General features: G+C 37.4%; 1 protein-coding gene across 14 annotated transcripts in view; it reads left to right on the plus strand.

Moving 5' to 3' along the window:
* KDM6A (lysine demethylase 6A) overlaps positions 1–18,814 on the plus strand; it is a 158,232-nt gene that overhangs the window by 81,394 nt on the left and 58,024 nt on the right. For all 14 annotated transcript variants that reach the window (XR_009743407.1, XR_009743408.1, XM_061453436.1 and 11 more), the window contains 3 exons: positions 4,652–4,772; positions 14,792–14,846; positions 17,610–17,644. Coding sequence is in view for 12 of the 14 variants with exons in the window: in XM_061453436.1 (XP_061309420.1) it covers positions 4,652–4,772; positions 14,792–14,846; positions 17,610–17,644 (211 nt within the window). In the remaining 2 variants the exon portion in view is untranslated. The remainder of the gene's footprint in view (positions 1–4,651; positions 4,773–14,791; positions 14,847–17,609; positions 17,645–18,814) is intronic.

The following is an 18,814-nucleotide window of genomic DNA, read 5'->3' on the forward strand; positions in this document are numbered from 1 at the left end:
TGTAAAGTGTAAGCCTAGAGGTGCTTTTCATCCTCCGTAGTGTCTGTTTTCCAGCCCTGCTCTATTTTGTTGATTATTAGATAGCCTTTCTGTCTGTTAGTTGAAATGCTCTCATTCTTGGAGAAAACTTCTATTTAATCTGAATAAATGCTAGAAGACTCAGCCAAAGTTGTTTCTTACCAGGCAGTTACCTTCAGTGAACAAACCAGAAGTCATTTCTTGCTGAATTTATATGACTGTCATTTAGTTCTGAAGTATGAGAGCTCTCAGCCATGATTTATCCTTTGGACTAATGTATGCTTAGTCTGCTGTAGGATTAAAATTGAAAAGCTCTGTCTGTTCAGCAAGGCTCATTAATCAGTGGTGGAGACTAACAACCTACTTGAGGAAGGCTGTGTGCCACCATCTCTGAAGGAAGCCGTTAACCTCTTAAGCCAAATGCTGCTTCGTATGTGCCAGATCATCAAGCTGTTAAGTTATTTCTGCTCTTCCAGTTTTGGTAAAACCCCAGAAGAGCTTTGAGGGAAAACAGCTGAGTAACTTGGATGCTTTGAATCCTCTAGACCCCATCTTTCTGTATGTAGGCTTGGGCAGAGGACAGAAATGAGATTAGTGATGTTTCAGAGCAAAGATCAAGTGACCTCTGCTGCATCCAGAAGGCCCTAACTTAGGCAAACAGATTGGTCAGGAAGGACTGCAGATACTTACTCTGGGCCACATTCTCTCATTTACCTTTGCAGCTCATTTACCTTTACAACTCTTGCTCCTACTTTGCATTTCTCATGTCCACTTTTTTCTGTGCTGTACCAGCCTGTGGCAAGCCCAAACCCATCTGCATTGGACGCTGTTGAGCGCTTACAACTGAAAGGGATGTCAGTGATATTGCATATGTTTTGCTATTGATGTAGTAAAGAGACTGAATCTGGAGCTTTGGGCATGGCACTGGGAAACAGCCCCAAAATTAAAGTTTTTACTGTAGTCTGTGTTCTTGATGTGTCCTGTAATGTTCGGTGCTTTGCTACTTTAAGTGTTCCCCATGGGCAAAATTAGGTCAATGTTAATTCAGTTATGTTATAGAATTGCTTGTCTGTGTGTGAGACTTTAATAAGTGTCTTTTCAGTTTGAGTGGTTTATTCTATGAATTTTACTGACTGTTTAAAATGAGGCTGTAGTTACCAAATTAGACATGCGCACCTACTACTGCTAGAAATACTGAAAATACTGGCTTTCCAGTCACTTTTTTGTGGAATTTTGGTGGTGTCCTTTTTCACAGAAGTAGTTGAAGTAATTTGTATTTGTTACTGTCAGTGATTGTCGTACTGGAGTAACTGCAAATTGCATAATCAATATAGAATTAACGCTAGAGTCAAGTAAGATGCAGGCCAGTATTTTAAATGGAGAAGAAAAAATAAGTGATTTTTTTAAGTTAGAAAAGCTGCTTTGGGGAATATTTGGTGTATTCTTACATTTTCCCCTTAAATTACTGATATAATTATGCTTCATTGAAGTTTAAATTTATGCTACCTTTCAGAATTATCTTTTAGTTTTTATTATGGCATCTGAGGATACAGAATTTAAGATGCAAGCAAGACACTGACCCAGGAGTACCCTAACATTCTGAGTGCATATGGATTCTTTCTTACGTGTAAATCCAGCATGTATTAGAAACCGAAGGAAAATTTCTAAGTGGAGAGTCTTTCACCAAACTCTCCACCAGTGCCAGTCCATTTTGTTGCAAAATCAGTGCAATGGATGGGAGCGGTCAGTGCTCCCTGACCACACTCCTTTGAATTTTCTGACCTTTCAAGGAAACTGTGTTTTTAAAGCATTTCTGCCTTGGCTCCCAAACCCACCAGTTTAGGAGCGATCTAATATAACTGAAATGTGCAGCTAGAATGTTATTTAGCTGTTAGTATGGTAACTTGAACTAAAATGGTACAGAGAGTTTTGTTTTGACTTAGTTGATGTATTTTTCAAAGCATCCGTCAAAATGGGTTGAAGAGCATGCCATTTACTTCCTGCATAGATTTTGTGTGAAAGACTGATGTCTCATCCTACAGATTTTTCTTCCTCCTTGCACATAATTGGGCTTGTTGTCATTGGAAAGTTGTGTTGGATTAAAATGTTATCTCAAAGCCTGCTAATGTTGAATCTGACTCCATGAGCAGCCTAGACTAGCGTGAATGGTGTTGCCATGTTGTCTGCACATAAATAAACCTTGTATGAACCTCACAAGGACGGTCTGTAACTGCCAGGTACTGTGCTGAATGGCACACGGTTTTTCATGTTGTGCACTGATTATAATTGTCCTAGAGTTTGAGTGCTGTGCTTCTCTGAAAGCCTGGGGTAGGCAACATTCTTGTTCTTTTGAATGAATGACAGTATGCATTCAAACTAAGCTAAACTTCTGAACAGTCCTTAAAAGTTGTTATACTTGCAGATTTGTTTAACTCTGTTCGGCTCTGGCAGTAAATAATATTTCCTGTTCAGTAAACAAGAGACTACAAAAATATTTTTGTCTCTTACAGTTTCGTCTAATCTTTTTTAGAAATCCATGTTTCAGTGGTCCTGCAGCTGAGACTTGATAGAGGGGAAATACCCCAGGTGACATAGAAGTGCAATGTCTTTATTCCTGATTTTTGTCTTCTCTTTGATATGTATCACAGACACCATTTTTCTTCCTTTTTAGAAATTAGGATGCTGTCTTTAAGCAGGACGCAAATAATGGATTTTAAATACCAGTGGCTTACATACCAAGTATCGTATTAGAGTTAAGGCAAGGAATGCAAATACACGATAATAAAATCTATACTTCAGCATAACAAAAGCATAAGTTAAAATAAATGCTGATGTTAGTGATCAGTTTGGTGTTTGGCCTTCCAGTTTGAGTAGTGTTCTTGTAGATGATGGTGAGCTTACTGTTAAGAGATCTGTATCCTTGTTTGTTATGATTTTGGTGTAGATACTGAGGTGTGTGATTCATCACCACCCATACTATTGCAGGGAAGTTCAGATGAGATGTGTGAGACTGCTTAGCTGGTGCAAGTTTGTCTCTTTTGCACTTCTCTTGCTCATTTTCCTTATGTAAGCAGATAAGTATGGTACAAGGTAAGGAAAGCCTTTCTGAAAGATTGTATAGGGAAACCTTCAGTTTCACAGTACAAATGCAATACTTTTTCAGTCCCACCTGCTCTTAAGTACTATTTGAACGGGTCAGATAATGCTTCAGGTATATTTTCGTTGCATTGTCTAGAGGAAGTTCTGTGCCTTTGGTTTGCTTTGCCATTAGGAATGAGAAAACAGCCTGCAAGAATTTTAAGAGTAGAAGTGCTTTTGCTGATGGATTAAAAAATGGTCATTTATGTGTTTTGTGAATTAAAAAAAGTCTGTGAAAAGTATTTGTTGATTTTCCCATTGTAACTGCTAACCTTTTGTCCTTGTAAATAATGCTGCACTTGGAGAGTAGGAATGAACTACTACAGTGCATAAACACTGTGTAATTTTAGGCACTGTGGTTAACTCTTGTCCAGTGTCCCTGTGCTGCTTCAGAGTGGGTACAGTTCTCCCTGGAGGTTTGTCTGTCATCTGCCTGATCAGCATCAGTCTCTGGACTTCCCTAGGACAGCAAGTGGGACTGTGTTCCCTGGCATAGGTGCTTGAATCTACCCTAAACTGAGAGTGTTTGTGGGTTTTGTGATTGTTCAAGCAGTGATGTATATGAAGGTATTTTGTTTCAAGCTGTCTGGATTTCAGGCCAGGTGATACAGTAAATCTTAGCTTCTTTCTCAGTTTCACTGTGAATTTATATCTATTACTTTTCAGTTGCTTTTCAGCTGTCCTAGTTTTATGCAGTTGCCCTGAGAGGCAAAACAGTCCTGTTCAGAAGTAAATTCTTTTCTCCGAGATACAGTTGTTACATAATATTTTTGTTTTATCTGGTACAGTGACATCAGGAACAGGGGCATGTGTGGGGAGGATTTAAAGTCAAGGAAGTAGAATCAGTGCCATGTTCACCTATCATAGGAATATGAAAAGCAAGTTAGAGTGGGAGGAGGTGGCAGGCTTTCATGTCTGTGTTTTCCTGGGGGTAATTGACTGACTGGAAAGTAATGGAGCAGTAGGTATTGGTTGAATCTGTATGTGTTGCTGGTGCTGAGAAAGTGAGGACAAAATGGAAAACAGAGCAGGTTGGTGCAGTGGGAAGAGATGGGTGTAATCTCTCCTTCTTAGGACTTCTGTTAGTTACACTGCTGCTCTTGGTGGTCTGCACTTACTGGCAATCAAAAGTTGGTTGTGACATGAACGATCACTGTAGTGTTCTAAAGTTGCACTAATTTTGTTGCTAATTCCTGGGTCATGCTTTTTGAAATAGTAGATATGTTACTGTATTTCATATAGCAAATTAGTTTCTCTAAATCAATAGGAAAGATTAGACTTTCAAATATACCAGGATATCTGGAGTACAAATTACCCAGTCTGCGAAGAATCAAAAGCCATGCACCAAAAACATTGCGTGTAAACCACTATTTTGATGTGTTCTTCTGTAACAGTGCTTTCTGATCCACTTTCTGCTAGTCTTATAAATAATATTCATTAGGAAGTAACAGTTCCATAAAAAAGAATCATTTTCTAATCTGTGTTTTTCTTTCAGGGCAATTAAAGCATTTCAGGAGGCGCTTTATGTTGATCCCAGCTTTTGTCGAGCCAAGGAAATTCATTTGCGGCTTGGGCTTATGTTCAAAGTGAACACAGACTATGAGTCTAGTTTAAAGGTAGGTCTAAGAGCTTTCAAATTGAATTAATGTTTTTTACAAGTTGTGTCGCATCTTGGAATGCATGAGCATATAGCAGTTAAATAATATCTGCTTCAGAAATACAAGTGTGTTAAGAGCTAGAAATACTCATAAAAGCCCAGCAAAATTATAGATGAGCACTGATACTCCAGTAGATCAAGTGTTTGGTGTAGGATTCTTGTTAAAATAGTACATCTTGGGGAAAGTTGGAGGAAAAAATAAGAGAAGAATTAGCAGCTTGGATTTCTTGATTATTTTTTTTTTCTCTTCTAGCTGTCCTACTGTAAACAGGAAGTTCTTAAAGATTATTAAAAATAGAAAGCTTTTATTCAAAATAATGTTCTGATATCATTTTTTTGTGTAATTTCTACTTTCTAGTAGTTAATCTTTCTTTTATTTCCTGGTTTGAGAGTCAGCTTCTAAGGCAACAATTTTTGGCTAATCAGTTAGAAATGGTTTGTGTTAATACAGTACTTTGTTTCTCCTGTACTCTTTTAAAAAGTTTTTTACTGCTTTTTTCTGTCTCCAGTTGTAATCTGACATTTTTTCTCCTTCCATTCAACATGCTTGCCCCTTTCTTTTTTCCTCCTTGCATTTCTTACTCTATCCCCATGTGCCTTCCTTCCTGACCTCTAAATTTAGATATGTGTATCTTGGAAAAAGGAAGCGTCCTTTAACAGTTTCATACGGTGGGAAATACACCTGCAGGGCTAAGAATTTTGTAATTTGTAATTATGTGTAATTTATAAATGTATTTCTGCTTATTAATCCCTTCTGAAACTAGATTTTTTTTTTAAATTGACATCCTTCTCCTGGCAGATTGTTTCGTGGAAGTCGTATTTATGAGGTTATCAGAATCGCATTGTCCAAGGTTTTAAAGAGTAGGATGCCACTCTCCACTTTTTTGCTTTCACTGTTTGTAGTAATTGGAAGCACTTCTCTCATAAGGCTTCCTTCTCTTCATCTAGAGTCTAAGCTTTCACTCAGAGAAGGTGTAGTTGGAAGTTGTGGTTAGAGGATATTGCATAGGAGTAGGAAAGATTCAGTGCAATAAAAGACAAAGGAGAGCAAGGGAAGGTAGAGATGGATCGCTTGTGTTGGGAAAAGACTTATGTGCGAGTTTGATCCTGTTTTCTTGTACTTTGGCACTGATTTAGTATTGACTATCTTAGGGAATAAAATAAGTGCTGGAGAAGTGCATTTTGAGTTTGGTTTTGAAGAAGTCAGGGTTACAGAAGAGTAAATTTACAAGGCGATAGTAAATTTGTAATCAATTAGTGGAAGGAATGTCTCTATTTTAACCTGCAAAATTATGATTCCATTGCTTCTATTACGTGCAATGGGATTAAGTCACTTAAGGAAACAAATAGCAGCAACAAAAACAGGCTCCCATGGAGCAGAGTGAGGATCTTCAAAAGGGTGATGAAATAATCATGGGGGGCTAGGGGTGAGTGTTGCATTAAACATAGTTTCACAATGTCCTCACAGCAATATAACTGCAGGTTGTTGCTAAAAGGTTGTCTCATTTTCCACCTTACTATTCCAGTTGCATTGTTCGGCAGCCTCTGCTGCTTTGAATCAAGTGATTTTTTATTTCCATTTGCAGACTGAAGTGGATAAGAAGTCTAAACCAAGTCAACCTGAGATTGTCCAGTTGCTAGATCCAGCGCAAGGTAGATAGCAGGAGTGCATGAATGGGAAGGAGAGGGTAGAGCTCTCTTGTACCCTTCTGGTGCAAAACATAAAACCATAATCTGGAATTATCAGTGGAAACTGAAAGCCAAGGCAGTTTAAGTTCAGCTCAGCTGTGGATTTAGTGTAGAGTCCTGACACTGATCTGTTTTGTTTGAAATCAGAATGTTACTGATTGAAACATACCAGAGTGTATCACTTGAGGAGCAAACTAAGCAGAACAAGCAGGGTAGTAGCTTCTTTAAAAGCCGGTCTGACTGATCCCTGAGTTGAGGTTTCAAAACAAGCCTTAAGCCAGAATTCTGTGAGTGACAAGAATGAGAGGCAAGTCAAAAAACTTGCTTCGTGAAGAGAGCAAAAGAAACTGCTGGTGCAGTGGTTTTGCACAAGCATGGGGAGAAGAAAATGAGGAAGAGATAAGATGAAAGAGTGCTAAAGGATGTTTTCGTGAAATGTCTGTCTCATTCTCTGGGACAGAGTATCTTCTCCCTTCACAAAAAGGTATGTAAGCCAAAGTAATGAAGAGACAGGGTTGTCTTGTTCTGTCATTTTTGGTTTTGTTGGGTTTTTTTGGACTTTTTTGAAAGGATCCTGGATTTTAAAGGATACAGCCTGCTAGTAACTGGCCTTGAGCACAGACCCTTTCCTTGGGGCTCTGTATAAAGTAAAACCACAGCCCAGCGTTACTCCCTGTTTGACATTGAGGCACAAAGTGAAAGCAAGTTTTCATCCACTATTCACTTGTGACTGTTCTGAATTTCACAGATTGTACCAACGTTGCATTAATGTACTCTAAAATATCATAATGTTTTTGATGGTATTTAAACATTCATGTTAAGTCTGTAATTGCTAAGAATAAACCATTACCAACAGATGAGTCATTGGCAGTAAGTCTTCAGGCAAAGGGGGAAGATGGGAGTCTGAAGGTCAAATATTCCATGTTTTTCACAATTTTAGAGCATTAACATAAATCATCTATATTTTATGTAAGCAATTTAAGTGCAAAATTAATTTTTACTATTTTAAGATGTTGATGATCAAGGTAATTACCAGAGTGCTGTTTAACAAGCATAAAATCAACTCGGTGTTTTTTTAAAATCGGTTACTGCTTTTGCATGTTTTTAACGTTGCTGCAGTTAAGACTTGCAAATTGCTGTGAGAACCATTGACTGCTCAGTTATCCCATTGCCATAAACTCTGGCAAGAACACCAGAGCTGTTGAAAATTACTTGGCCTTCAGTGGTCCATTAAGGAAGAAATAAAAGAAAAAAGTGGCCTTTCTGTTTGAAAGAAAACAGCCCTTGTGTAACCAGACAGTTAGGGCAGTGTCACCTTCACAAGTGATACATGAAAACTGAATTTGCCCATTCATCAGAAAAGTGCAACTTAATTCCAAAATCAACTGTCAGTGACTTAGGGGGGTGGTATTATTGATTACTATAGCAGTTAGTTTAACTCTTGGACTCAGTGATCTTAAGGTTCTTTTCCAATCTAAATTAGTCTATGGTTATATTAAGGTTTATTTCACAGTCCTAGCCTTTTCACACTTTACTGAGTGTTCTGTTGCCCCCCTCTTATTTACCATTTCCTGCAAATGACACTAATACTGTATTCAGTGGTGTTAGCTGCAGTTGAACCGTGATAACCTCAGAGGAGAATACAGCAAGATCTGTGGGAACATAATACATCTTTTCATTGATTTGGTAAATATTGATGGGAAAAATGTTGATGCTTGTGAGTACATGCCACGTTATTTCTGGCATATCACTGGCTATCTTAGTAATTTTCCTATTTATTGAATATTTTTTCAGTTTTAGCCTCCTTTTCTCATATGTGTTTGTAATCAACCTGTCTTGCACATGTGTCTCAGTATTTCTTTTAAGTACTTTTGAAACGTAACCAGTTTTTAGCAGATAAGTCAGAATGAAAGTGATATCAAAGAGAAATTCCTCGAAAGTTCCTGTGCAGCATACTGCCCCAGAGCCATTCAAGCTCTGCAAGCTGAGGACCAAGTGATTTGCATAGCTTGAACTACAACAGAGGCACCAAATGAGTGGTCATGGGTCTGGTCTGTTGGGATGTGAACCTACAAAGGGAGTTGTCCCATCCATACGGGAGTTGCTGTGAATCGGGAAGCCCCAGTGCCTCTTGTCCACCCAAAAGCTGAACACAGAACTAGGTGGTAGAGCATGAAGGGGGAGCTGGGTGCATTGTGTGGGACTACTCACATGCATAAAAGAGAAGCTAAGGAAAAAAGTAAAATTACAGCTTTGGTATTACTTAATTTAATAATTGTATTGCACTGGAAACAGCAGCTATGGGAAACAAGTCTTCCATCTGGTGCTCATTCTGCTTGGTGGCGCTGAAGTATGTAGTGTGCTTTCCAGTGGGGAGTCAGGGCTATGATCAGGGAATTCCCAAAGCGCAACACAGCTTGATTTGGTTTTAAGAATTGTAGTGGATCCTGTACCCAGCAACAAAACCTTTAGAAGAACGAGAACTAAATTTCTCATGTTTTCAATTGTCTGCCTTTTAGTAGAAATACTCATTCTGCCTTTCACTTTCAGACACTTTTCCTCCTTATCTGTACACAAAACAGCTATCCTAGCAGTTTGCTTCAGGCTTCTGCTTTGATCTTGCCTGTAAATCATCAATTTGAATAGAATTTTAATTTTTTTTAATTATTTTCCTAAAGATTCTCATTTGTTAGTAATGTTAAGACATACTGCTTATATTAGGATGAGAAAAGGCTGCGAAAGAATTCAGATTTATTGGGAAAATATGCATGAATTACATGAATATGCATGAAATACAAAAAAAATTAATACCGATACACGGATGAGCAGCTCAAAGTACTTATTTAGTCATTCCATTGCTTATTCAAATAATTTTCCTGTCTCTCTGTAAATATCTTTATTAAATATATTTTTAGCTACTGTAGCTATTGTATGCCAACATGTAGCTGTTACAGACATATTCATTTTTAATGCTGTTTTTCGCAGTAATAAATAAAAATGTATTTATAAAAGTGCAAATTTGTGTTTTTAAGCCTTCTTCTGTTTCACAACCTAGTTATCTTCCATATGTGCTTAGATTACTAACTTTTAAGCTTAAACGTGTTAAATTGAAACCTTATGTATTTATTTTTAATTATTTAAAAGAATAACTAGAGAAAACATACAGTTATGAGAATTTTTAATTTCTTGTGTTCATTTTTATGGCTGTAATTCTGCTAAAAACTAATCGGCAGCATTTTTTGGTGAGAAAAAATCACACAAAATAAAGGGCTTTAGCTATTATGTGGATATCCACTATTTCAGCCGCTTCAGCTAAAAAGCATTTTGTGGAAAGCAGGATGAAATCAGTCAAAGTACAATTTTAATAAAAATGTAAGTGATGGCAGACAGCATTTGGGGATGATCTGCTCTCCAAGTCTTTGTAGTTTGCATATGTACATGATAGAAGGACATATACAAGAAGTAAAAAACCTGAGAGGTTTTTTTAGTGCAGCGTGGCACTGGAATCATAGAATCAACTAGGATGGAACAGACCTTAAGATCATTAACTTACCTCAGGACTGCCAGTAAAACTGCAGGAGAGTTGTTAGTGGAGCTGGTTTTGATAGTGGATGGTGGTACCTCAGTGTCTGGTCTACAGAGTGTTTTCTTTTGTTTTCTCTTAGTTTTGCTTGGGGTTTTGAGTGATTTTTTTAGTTTTCCTAGAAAAGAAAACTGTAAGCAAATTTTAGAAATGTCATGATTATAAAGGGAAGTAAATGCTAAAATTGAGTTACTGCTCTGCGTTGTCTTACACCTTTTTTTTTCTGGGAGGAAACATACTGTGAGAAGAAAAATAGTTGGCTCAGAAGTTGAGCATTCAGGCTGAGTATTGCAGGTGCATTTCATTTGTGCACCTCCTTGTGAGAGGTATCTTGGTCCAGGTTTATTAGCTGTAATTGCAACTGAAAGATTGGCATTCAGGGCACACAGTAATAGCCAGCTACGTGTACTGCCTTGGTAGCCACAGTTACGCGGCAAGGGTTAGGCTGTGCTTTTCATCCAGCCTGGGTGGGTGGGTGGGTGGGTTGGGGGCAGAGCACTGCAGGTTCTGAAACAAACTCACCTCCAGCCAGCAAAGTGATGTGGGGGATGCTGATGACGCAGTGGCAGTGCAAGGTTCCAGTCATCACATTTCCCTATGGCATTTTGTTGCCACTGGCAGTCTTCCGGCTGTTAACACAGCAATAGCTAAATTCTGATGTCGCACAAATATTAGTAAAGCATGCAGCCAACGTGAGTATTGAGTCAGCTTTGTGGAAAGCACTGTGTTGCACCATATAAGATGTTGGTCGGTAAATTTGAATGCAGCCTTCTTCTGGCTAGCGAAAACACAGCTTTACTAACCTTTCAGCTTTAAAATAATTTTTCATTTATATAGCTAGTCAAAACCACAGATTCTTCCAAACATACTGCTGTTAATTCATTTTATGTGTCTCATATGACCTTTGTTTCTTCAGTCCTCAAGTAGCTTTCTTCTGCCCTATCCATGTAACAGTCTTCCTCAGTCTTGAGGGTTTGAGGGGTTTTTTTTAAATGTTGGACAAAAGCAACCGAGTGTTTGTGCTGCACAAACCTTCATAGTACAATATGAATTTGTTCTGGCTTCTGAAGACACTGGAGAGCAGAGCAGTGTGCTGGTGTAGCAGCACATGTAGCGTGTCCTCTCCTGACCCTTTCCGCTGGCCCCAAACATGCCTGGCAAATGGATGCTTGGCTCTCTGCCACAGCTCATTACACCAGGCTTTCCGTGCCCTACTTATCTGAACAAAGGCTGCTCTGAGGAGCACAGGCATCACACCTAGGTCACATAAGCAGAAAAAGCCATCAGAATTTCACTGAGTCATGATGGAGCTTTCCTTCGTGGTAAGTCTGTGAGAATTGTCAGGTTTCAAACGATGGCTCGCCTTGCTTGCTAAATAAATGCAGAACTCATAGCTGTTAAGCTTGCTAATGTCTTCCTCAGAGGAGGAGAGAGCAGAATCACTGTTTTGAGGTATCAGGCTTGGATGTAAACAGAGAAACAGTACTGGAAATCTTGCACTAAGAAGAAGGTGGTTCGTTTCGTGTTGGTCATTTATCGATTGAAGAGCTGCCAAAACCCTAGGTACTTGCCTCTTAAATTGTAAAGGACTGATTTGTTAGGAGAATTGGTGTTAATTCTAGTAGTGAAAACATGAAGTAACCTAAAATCAGTGTCAGATTACCGTTATTTTACTACCAGACCTAATGCTTTCATCAGCTCTGTTTGTATGCAATCTGCTGTACTTTTGATCCTTGGAAAGGTTACCTTTGAAATTGTTTCCACAATCAGAGGCAAATCAGACTCCAGAGGAGACAAAATAGGCTGTAGATAATTGTGCAATTACAGATGGCTACAAATCAAGGTATGTTATGACTTGAGCTGCAGCTCTTGAAGAGAGCCTGTTACTTTTTAACATTCAGAACACTGCCTTCTAGGTAAATCCTCTTACTCGGGATTTGAATTTCTATAGACTGCTGTCTGCCTTGAGGTATTGTGTGTCGTCTCTGAACTGCAGCGGCCTCTCCTGCATAGTAACTATTTCACACAGCAGTAGCCGGCTTCAGTGCTGCAATATTTGAGAGACGGGCAGATGTTTGCAAACCGCTTCTGCGTGCGGCAGAAATGGAAGTTGGAAATGATTACTATTTTTCTAATTTTTTGGTGCTGGTAATTGTGGTGGGTGGATCTGCTTTTGGCTGATGAGGTTTTTATGTGCTAGAATGCATGCATGCCTTTATTTTGGGTCTGATTTGGAATACTTAACGGGGAGCTATGTATTATTTATCTGGCAGGAGGAAGAGGTTTGCTCGCGTATGTGCATTTCAAAGGTTCTTGGTGTGAAAGGTTCTGAGTTTTCTGTATATTGCTTTGTGATAATTATTTGGTGCAAGTGGTTTATTTTGCTGTAGTTACAGGCTTTGGTTTATCATTTTCTTTACTGTTTGTAGCTTAGTGAACAGTGCAAGCAGAAATTTACTACACTTAGTAAATTTTCATAATGTGGACTTTGAAATGTAGAAGCCAGCTAACGTTGTACTAAGAATTTAAATTTTTAGGAGGCATTGCTGCAAATAGCCCTCTTTTTTTTTTTTTTTTTTTTTTTCCACCGTACAGTACTGATATTACTGGCATATTTAAATTTTAAAATGGTTAGATTTTTTCTGATGTGGTTGCCTGCTTTCTCTCACTTGAGTCTCACTGCAGTAACCCTTCTGAAAAAGCTGCTACAGAACAGTTGTCAATCGTTTCTCTTTAGAGCTACTTAATTTTTATAATAGCATTGCTAGGTGAGAGCAGATCTCTGCTGTTCTGCTTTATCTTTTCATATTAATTGTTAGTGACAGTGCAAGATGGCGCATCTGTGCAAAAATAGGTTTGTACCATTTAGACCAGTATACTCGATATACAGGCCAAGGTATATAGGTCTGTTCCTTTTTTTTTCCTTTTGCCATGCAAAATGCAATATAAAGTAGAGCATTTTATTTTTATTTAGCCTTTTTTTTTAAGTTGCCTGCTTACTAGTATCACTATGGTAACCGACTGAGGCACACAACCTGCATTGCAATGTAAGTGAGGGGAGATCTTAAGTTGTCTAACTGCTGAACAGTAGAAAAAGGAACAGACAAGGCAGAGAAATAGGCTAATGTTTATAAGCTATTATTTAATGCTTACTCAAAGCTTAAAAAGTTATTTTACAAGTAACGTATATGTGAGTTCATTGTTTTCTGTCCTCTCTTCTGGGACTGCTATTGCTAAAATATTCATTAAAAATCATAAATTTCTGTTATTCAAATTGAGTTTGCTTCATTTTTTAAACACATATTACAAATGATGTTGATAAAAGTCAGTGCAGAGGTAAGCTGCAGAACTGTGTGCCTCACAGAGCTCATGAAGTGTCAGCATTCTTTTTTTATGCTTTGCTATGAATAATAACTTAATTTTCTAACAATTTGTCTGTTAAAAATGTTCTGTGGTCTGTAAAACTGTTCTCAATCTTCAAGATGTGTGTTATAGAGATGTGCTATACACGAGGTATTATTAGGACCATGAGGAAAGTAGTGTCTAGTAGTTCTGGTATGACAGATACGAAAAGCAAGTTGCATATACATTCATTAATAAGGATTTATTTTTTTCCCAGCTACGCTAATAAGCCCCTGCTGCTACCTAGTTTGGAATCCTGAGCGGCCAGAGCTAAATCACCATTTTTGTGCTAATAAAATACACCAAAGAGTCAGTAATTTTTGTGTATTAGAAGCCACCTGGAGCTGTATTTTGTAAATAACTGTATTTATTAACTGTAGTATTTTATGTGCTATCTCTTAGGCCTGACTTTCTGTTGAATTAATATGTTAATCCAAATTTTGCACTGTCTAGCAATTTTATATGAATTTTATGAAAAAGTTCAGAGGCACTTGGGTTTGTATGCCAGTTCCATTCATTTTAATACTTGGTTGCATTTCAGACTGTAAATAGTGATCACTGAATTAGCATGACACTTAGAAATGATTTGCTCACATCCAGATTTTCTGCCAGACAGGCTTAATTGCTCTGCTTGTGTGACCTTCTTTCTAGAAGAAATTCTTGTCTCAGGACTTCAGAATGCAGAGATGGTTTAAAAGATACTTTTCATATCTTTTGAGGAATAGTGATTAAAAATAAACAAGCTTCAATGGTTAGTTGCAGTTATCTTGAAACCTGGCAGATAGGATGTAAGAACTTTGGAACTCTTTAAGAACTCATGTTTTAATGTAAAGGTATTCGTTGTAAGTGCTTTTTGACATGAGATCAGTTTTCTAAAAAGACTTCAAATCACTCAATTTAAGGGAAGCTTACTGTGTTTTTCTAGATAGACAAATTGAAGGCTTCAGTGTTTATCTCCCTGAGGCTGTGAGCTGGTACGACTGCAATCCCAGTTCTGTGTTCTAAGGAAAACTTGATTTTCCAATTTTGACCATTCATATGATGCAGTCATTCTTACAGATACTATCCCAGTTGTTTTGGGAAGAAGTCTGTTGCTATCTTACATTACTAGAAGCATTGCTGCATCTGCAGTAGAAAAAAATATTTTCTTCCAGTAAGCAGTTGAACAGAAAAGAAAATACATTTTATTGAAGACACATGGTAAAATGACATATTGATTTTCAAGTACAAAATTTATTTATCCTTAGTAATTTGCCAAATTTCTACTATTATGTTGGTTAAAAAACAATTATTTCTTTTTCCAGCATTTTCAGTTAGCTTTGATTGACTGCAATCCCTGCACTTTGTCTAACGCTGAAAGTAAGTAACCGATTCCATTTATTTTGTTGTAGCTTTTTGTGTTTTTTAAGTCTTATGCTCACAACTGTATGAATTTGTAATGAACCAATCCTTCAAAATCAAGAGAGTCAGTACTGAGAGGGAGGCTACACAACCTGCCTCCGTCTGTCAGTGGAGACAGATATTCCAGTGGAGTTGTGGGTCGTTTTAGTAAGTGGAATAAGTAAAAATCAAAACTCAGCTTATTAATTGCTTTGAAGATGAATTCTTGAGGAGCGTTTATTTATTCATAACGGTAGTGCTTGTGCCATGGCATATGTTTAATAGCAGTTGTTTAAAACTTTGGCATCTTGATAATCTCTCATTTTTTGGTGATCATTTTAATGCCAATTTATAAGTCTAAAATTCAGCATTGGTTTTAACACTGAAGTAGGAAGTAGGAAGAGGTACAAACTGTAGTTTGATCTTTAGGTGCCAGCTACATATTCATCTATACTTGAACATGCTAATCTTTTAGGGTAATATGATTTGTCAGATGCAGTATACACTGTAGTCTGTTACAGAGCGTCCTGCAGGTATTTTTCCATAGTGGAATTGTATGCAAGAATAAGCATACGTTGCTGCATGTTCTGGAGTCTGTAAGAATTAAAAGACAGGCAGTTGTGAAGGAAATTATTACCCTCTCAGTTTTTAAGGTATCTTCATGCTGATCTTGGTGTTGAGCTTAAGTTATCTCCTAATTCTAAATTCAGAAGCATTGGGTAAAGTATTTAAAAGCATTTCTTAATTTTTTTCATTTGGATTTAGATGGAATTATGAATATTCTGTCAGCAAGGCTAATGAAAAGGTGTTTGTGGGTGAAACTTCTGGCTGTATTGGTATCAAGGAGCTAGCTATGCTACAAGGTCTTCTCTAAAGTTTTGTCTCCCATGAGGAGCAGACACAGATAATACTGTAAAATATTTGCAGAATTCTTCGTCAGTAGGCTTTTATTGTTTTCTACCAGCTACATGATTCTTTATCATATTTCACGTTAGTTCGTATTATTTCTCACTGACTTCATTGGTTTTTCATTGCATCTCTGAATTTCTGTAAGGTTTTCCTAACCTTTCCCCCACAGTCCCCTATGGCCCCAGTTTTATGTAGAGGTGTGGCCCCATGTAAAGGCTTTATTGCACAGTGCCTGACAAACCCGAAGGAAGAGAGAAGAGGAATGAGAGATACTTTGTCAGGTTCTCCCATTCTACTTAGTGGAAGAACCATGCACTTTGACCCATGGTCTTAGGTACCCTCATAAATGCTTGTGGTTGCCTTAATCCTCCCCCTTGCATTTCTAGAGGCTGGGTGAGTAACGGCATTACAGTGAGTGTGTTCCTAGCAGAAATGTTCTAAGCGTGTCTTATTTCTGTTTAGGCAGTCTCCAATGTGACAGCTTTAATTTCTTTCCCCTGCATGGTGAAGATTCATACTGAAGGGGTTTTGCTGTGAGGGGGGAAAAAAAAAAAAAAAGATTTTTTTAGATAATGAACTTCTAAAATAACAGCAGAGGTTTTTCCTTCATCAGTACACAGTGAAGTTTGATGTTGTGGTGAACATAATTGATGTTATGTGCCCTTTAGCAAGGAACACAAAAAGTTTATTAAAATTTTAGATGATGCATTTCATTATGACCTGGTTTTTGAAGTGCGCTAGGCTACCTTCTTTATAGTGAAGGACAAAACTGTGCACAAAGAGGATTTTCCCCCTCTTTTATGACCCAGAGGGAAACCCGGGAACTCCAGATTACCTTTATAAGCCTCTATGTCACGCTATTCTTCAGCTTCAAGAGACAGAAATCTGTGTATTGAAACAAATTGAGCTTGGTTCAAAGACAGGTGTTTTCTTAACTTGCAGTCCTCAGGAACATCAGGTAAAAGTCTGTCTCAAAGGAGTTTGTCTTTCCTCATCAAATAGAGTGAGGATTACATCCATCTCAAATAGCTTTAGCTATCTATCATTCTGTGGCTAGTCTAAGCTAGCAGTTCACAGGCCTGAGAACTCAGGCATTCCATCTTTTGTTTAATGATTTGAGCAGCATGAGAATAATTTTCCCTCTGCTTTTACTCCTGAACAATTTTTGTTGTGTTGTTTGTTTTTTTTTTTCCAGCCAGTAACTTTCTTGCCTCTGAGAGCTGCTAGTAGTATTATGGCATTCTGTGCAATTCATACGAGTAATTTAAGATGCTTTACAGTAATGATCAGAATACCATCTGTAATTAACACTCTCAGCTTAACAAGGGAAAGTCAGTTCCTGAGAAGGAAAAAAACAAAACCCAAACACCTAAATTTAAGATCCTGTATAAAGCTGGCTGCGTATAATATATTTTTCTGTCCTAAAATATAGTCTGTCCTTTGACAGTTGAATGACAATAAGTGCCTAATTCAGTTATCTACAGAAAATACTAATGTGCGTTCTCTGCTTAAAGAAATTTTATTGCTAAGTTTACTGAAAGGATAATGGACTCTGCATTTCAGAATACAAATAAGATCCACGGACTGCCTTTCTGCAATATTTGTTTGCAGTCTTAATGCTTTGTTAGGATACATATTCATTCTCTTCTCAGTTCTGTTACATTTAGCATAAAATGTGAATGTAAACAAATACTTCCTTTTATCTCCAAAATTTAATTTATCTTGGTTTTGCATTGATAAATTTTAAACATTCTTTATCCCTCACTTTAAAGCAGATATTGTAATTGTTGTCATTAATTAAAACTAATAATTTTTATTTTCCCGCTCTTACAGTTCAGTTTCACATCGCCCACTTATATGAAATCCAGGTAAGCTTTAAGCTACTTTATATAAAGTGTGGTTGTTTCTGTCTATATGATGGAATTAGTCTGTTGAACCCAGATTATGGATGCCTTTTTAAAGTTCAGCTTAAGTCTCAAATCGCTAAAGAAACTTTATTAACTTTGGCCAAATTTAAAAATATTTTGTATATGGACTGTCATGCTACAAAATGGAGTAGCAATTTTAATAAATTTACATATTTACTGGTCTCACAGGCTGAATGCAAAAAAAAACTGTTCAGTGTAATTTTTAGTAAAATTCTTTTCTGAGATTATATATAATTTTTAAAGTTACAAAAAAGTATATAGAAATCTAAAAAATCTGTGGTTTGTCAGTTCATAGATATCCCTATTGTTTGTCATACATGCACACACATGGTCGAGTCTAGCTATTTGCCCTGGTGCTTTTTAAGTATATTTGACACGAAATTTTCAATTTTAGCTGAACATACGTGGTACAAACATTTTAGATCCAAGGTCAGCAGCACATAAAGCTGTGTTACTAATTCTGTATCAAATCCTACCACAGAGTTTTTTATGTGAAATTTTTGGGAAATTGCAGAACTCTGACTGAGCTTCCAGAATAGAAGTAAATTAAAACCAAGGAGCTACTGAAATAGCTATTGTATATTTGTTATTTGACTAACTGGTCATATAATGACAACTGTATGCCTTTTTATCATGTTTATAGGTATTATGTGACTGAGGAAGGGATGTGACATGAAAACAAACTTGCAATTAAAGTGGATGACAGACATAAACTATATGTTCAGTCAGTTGAAAAGCAGCTTGGTAAAGTAGGTGCTGTCTTTTGATGGCACAGTTGGAAATGGCTTAGGTATTTATATATGAGTAAAAGATACAAATTTGATATTTCTCTTTTGAATGCTTTTGGTCCAAAGCTGTATGACAAGACAGAAATTCCCTGCCCCAAAACACCATTCAGAAACTTCATGGAGTGTTATGGTTCTTACCTGGCCAGTGTCCAGATTCGGTTCTGAGCACTGGAGGACAACTGACACAATTATATAACAAAGCATCCTCAACACGTTAGTTCTTTTGATTTTCTAGAGTAAAATAGAAAGTTAAAGGCTCCAAATCTATATGTACATACCAGCTGCCTTATATAATTGTGTGACCAGTGTTACAAGTGCTTAA

This window comes from Pezoporus flaviventris, unplaced genomic scaffold (assembly GCF_033815535.1).
Source record: "Pezoporus flaviventris isolate CSIRO_AGI_PZ_B2104156 unplaced genomic scaffold, CSIRO_AGI_Pfla_v1 ptg000015l, whole genome shotgun sequence".
NCBI lineage: Eukaryota > Metazoa > Chordata > Aves > Psittaciformes > Psittacidae > Pezoporus > Pezoporus flaviventris.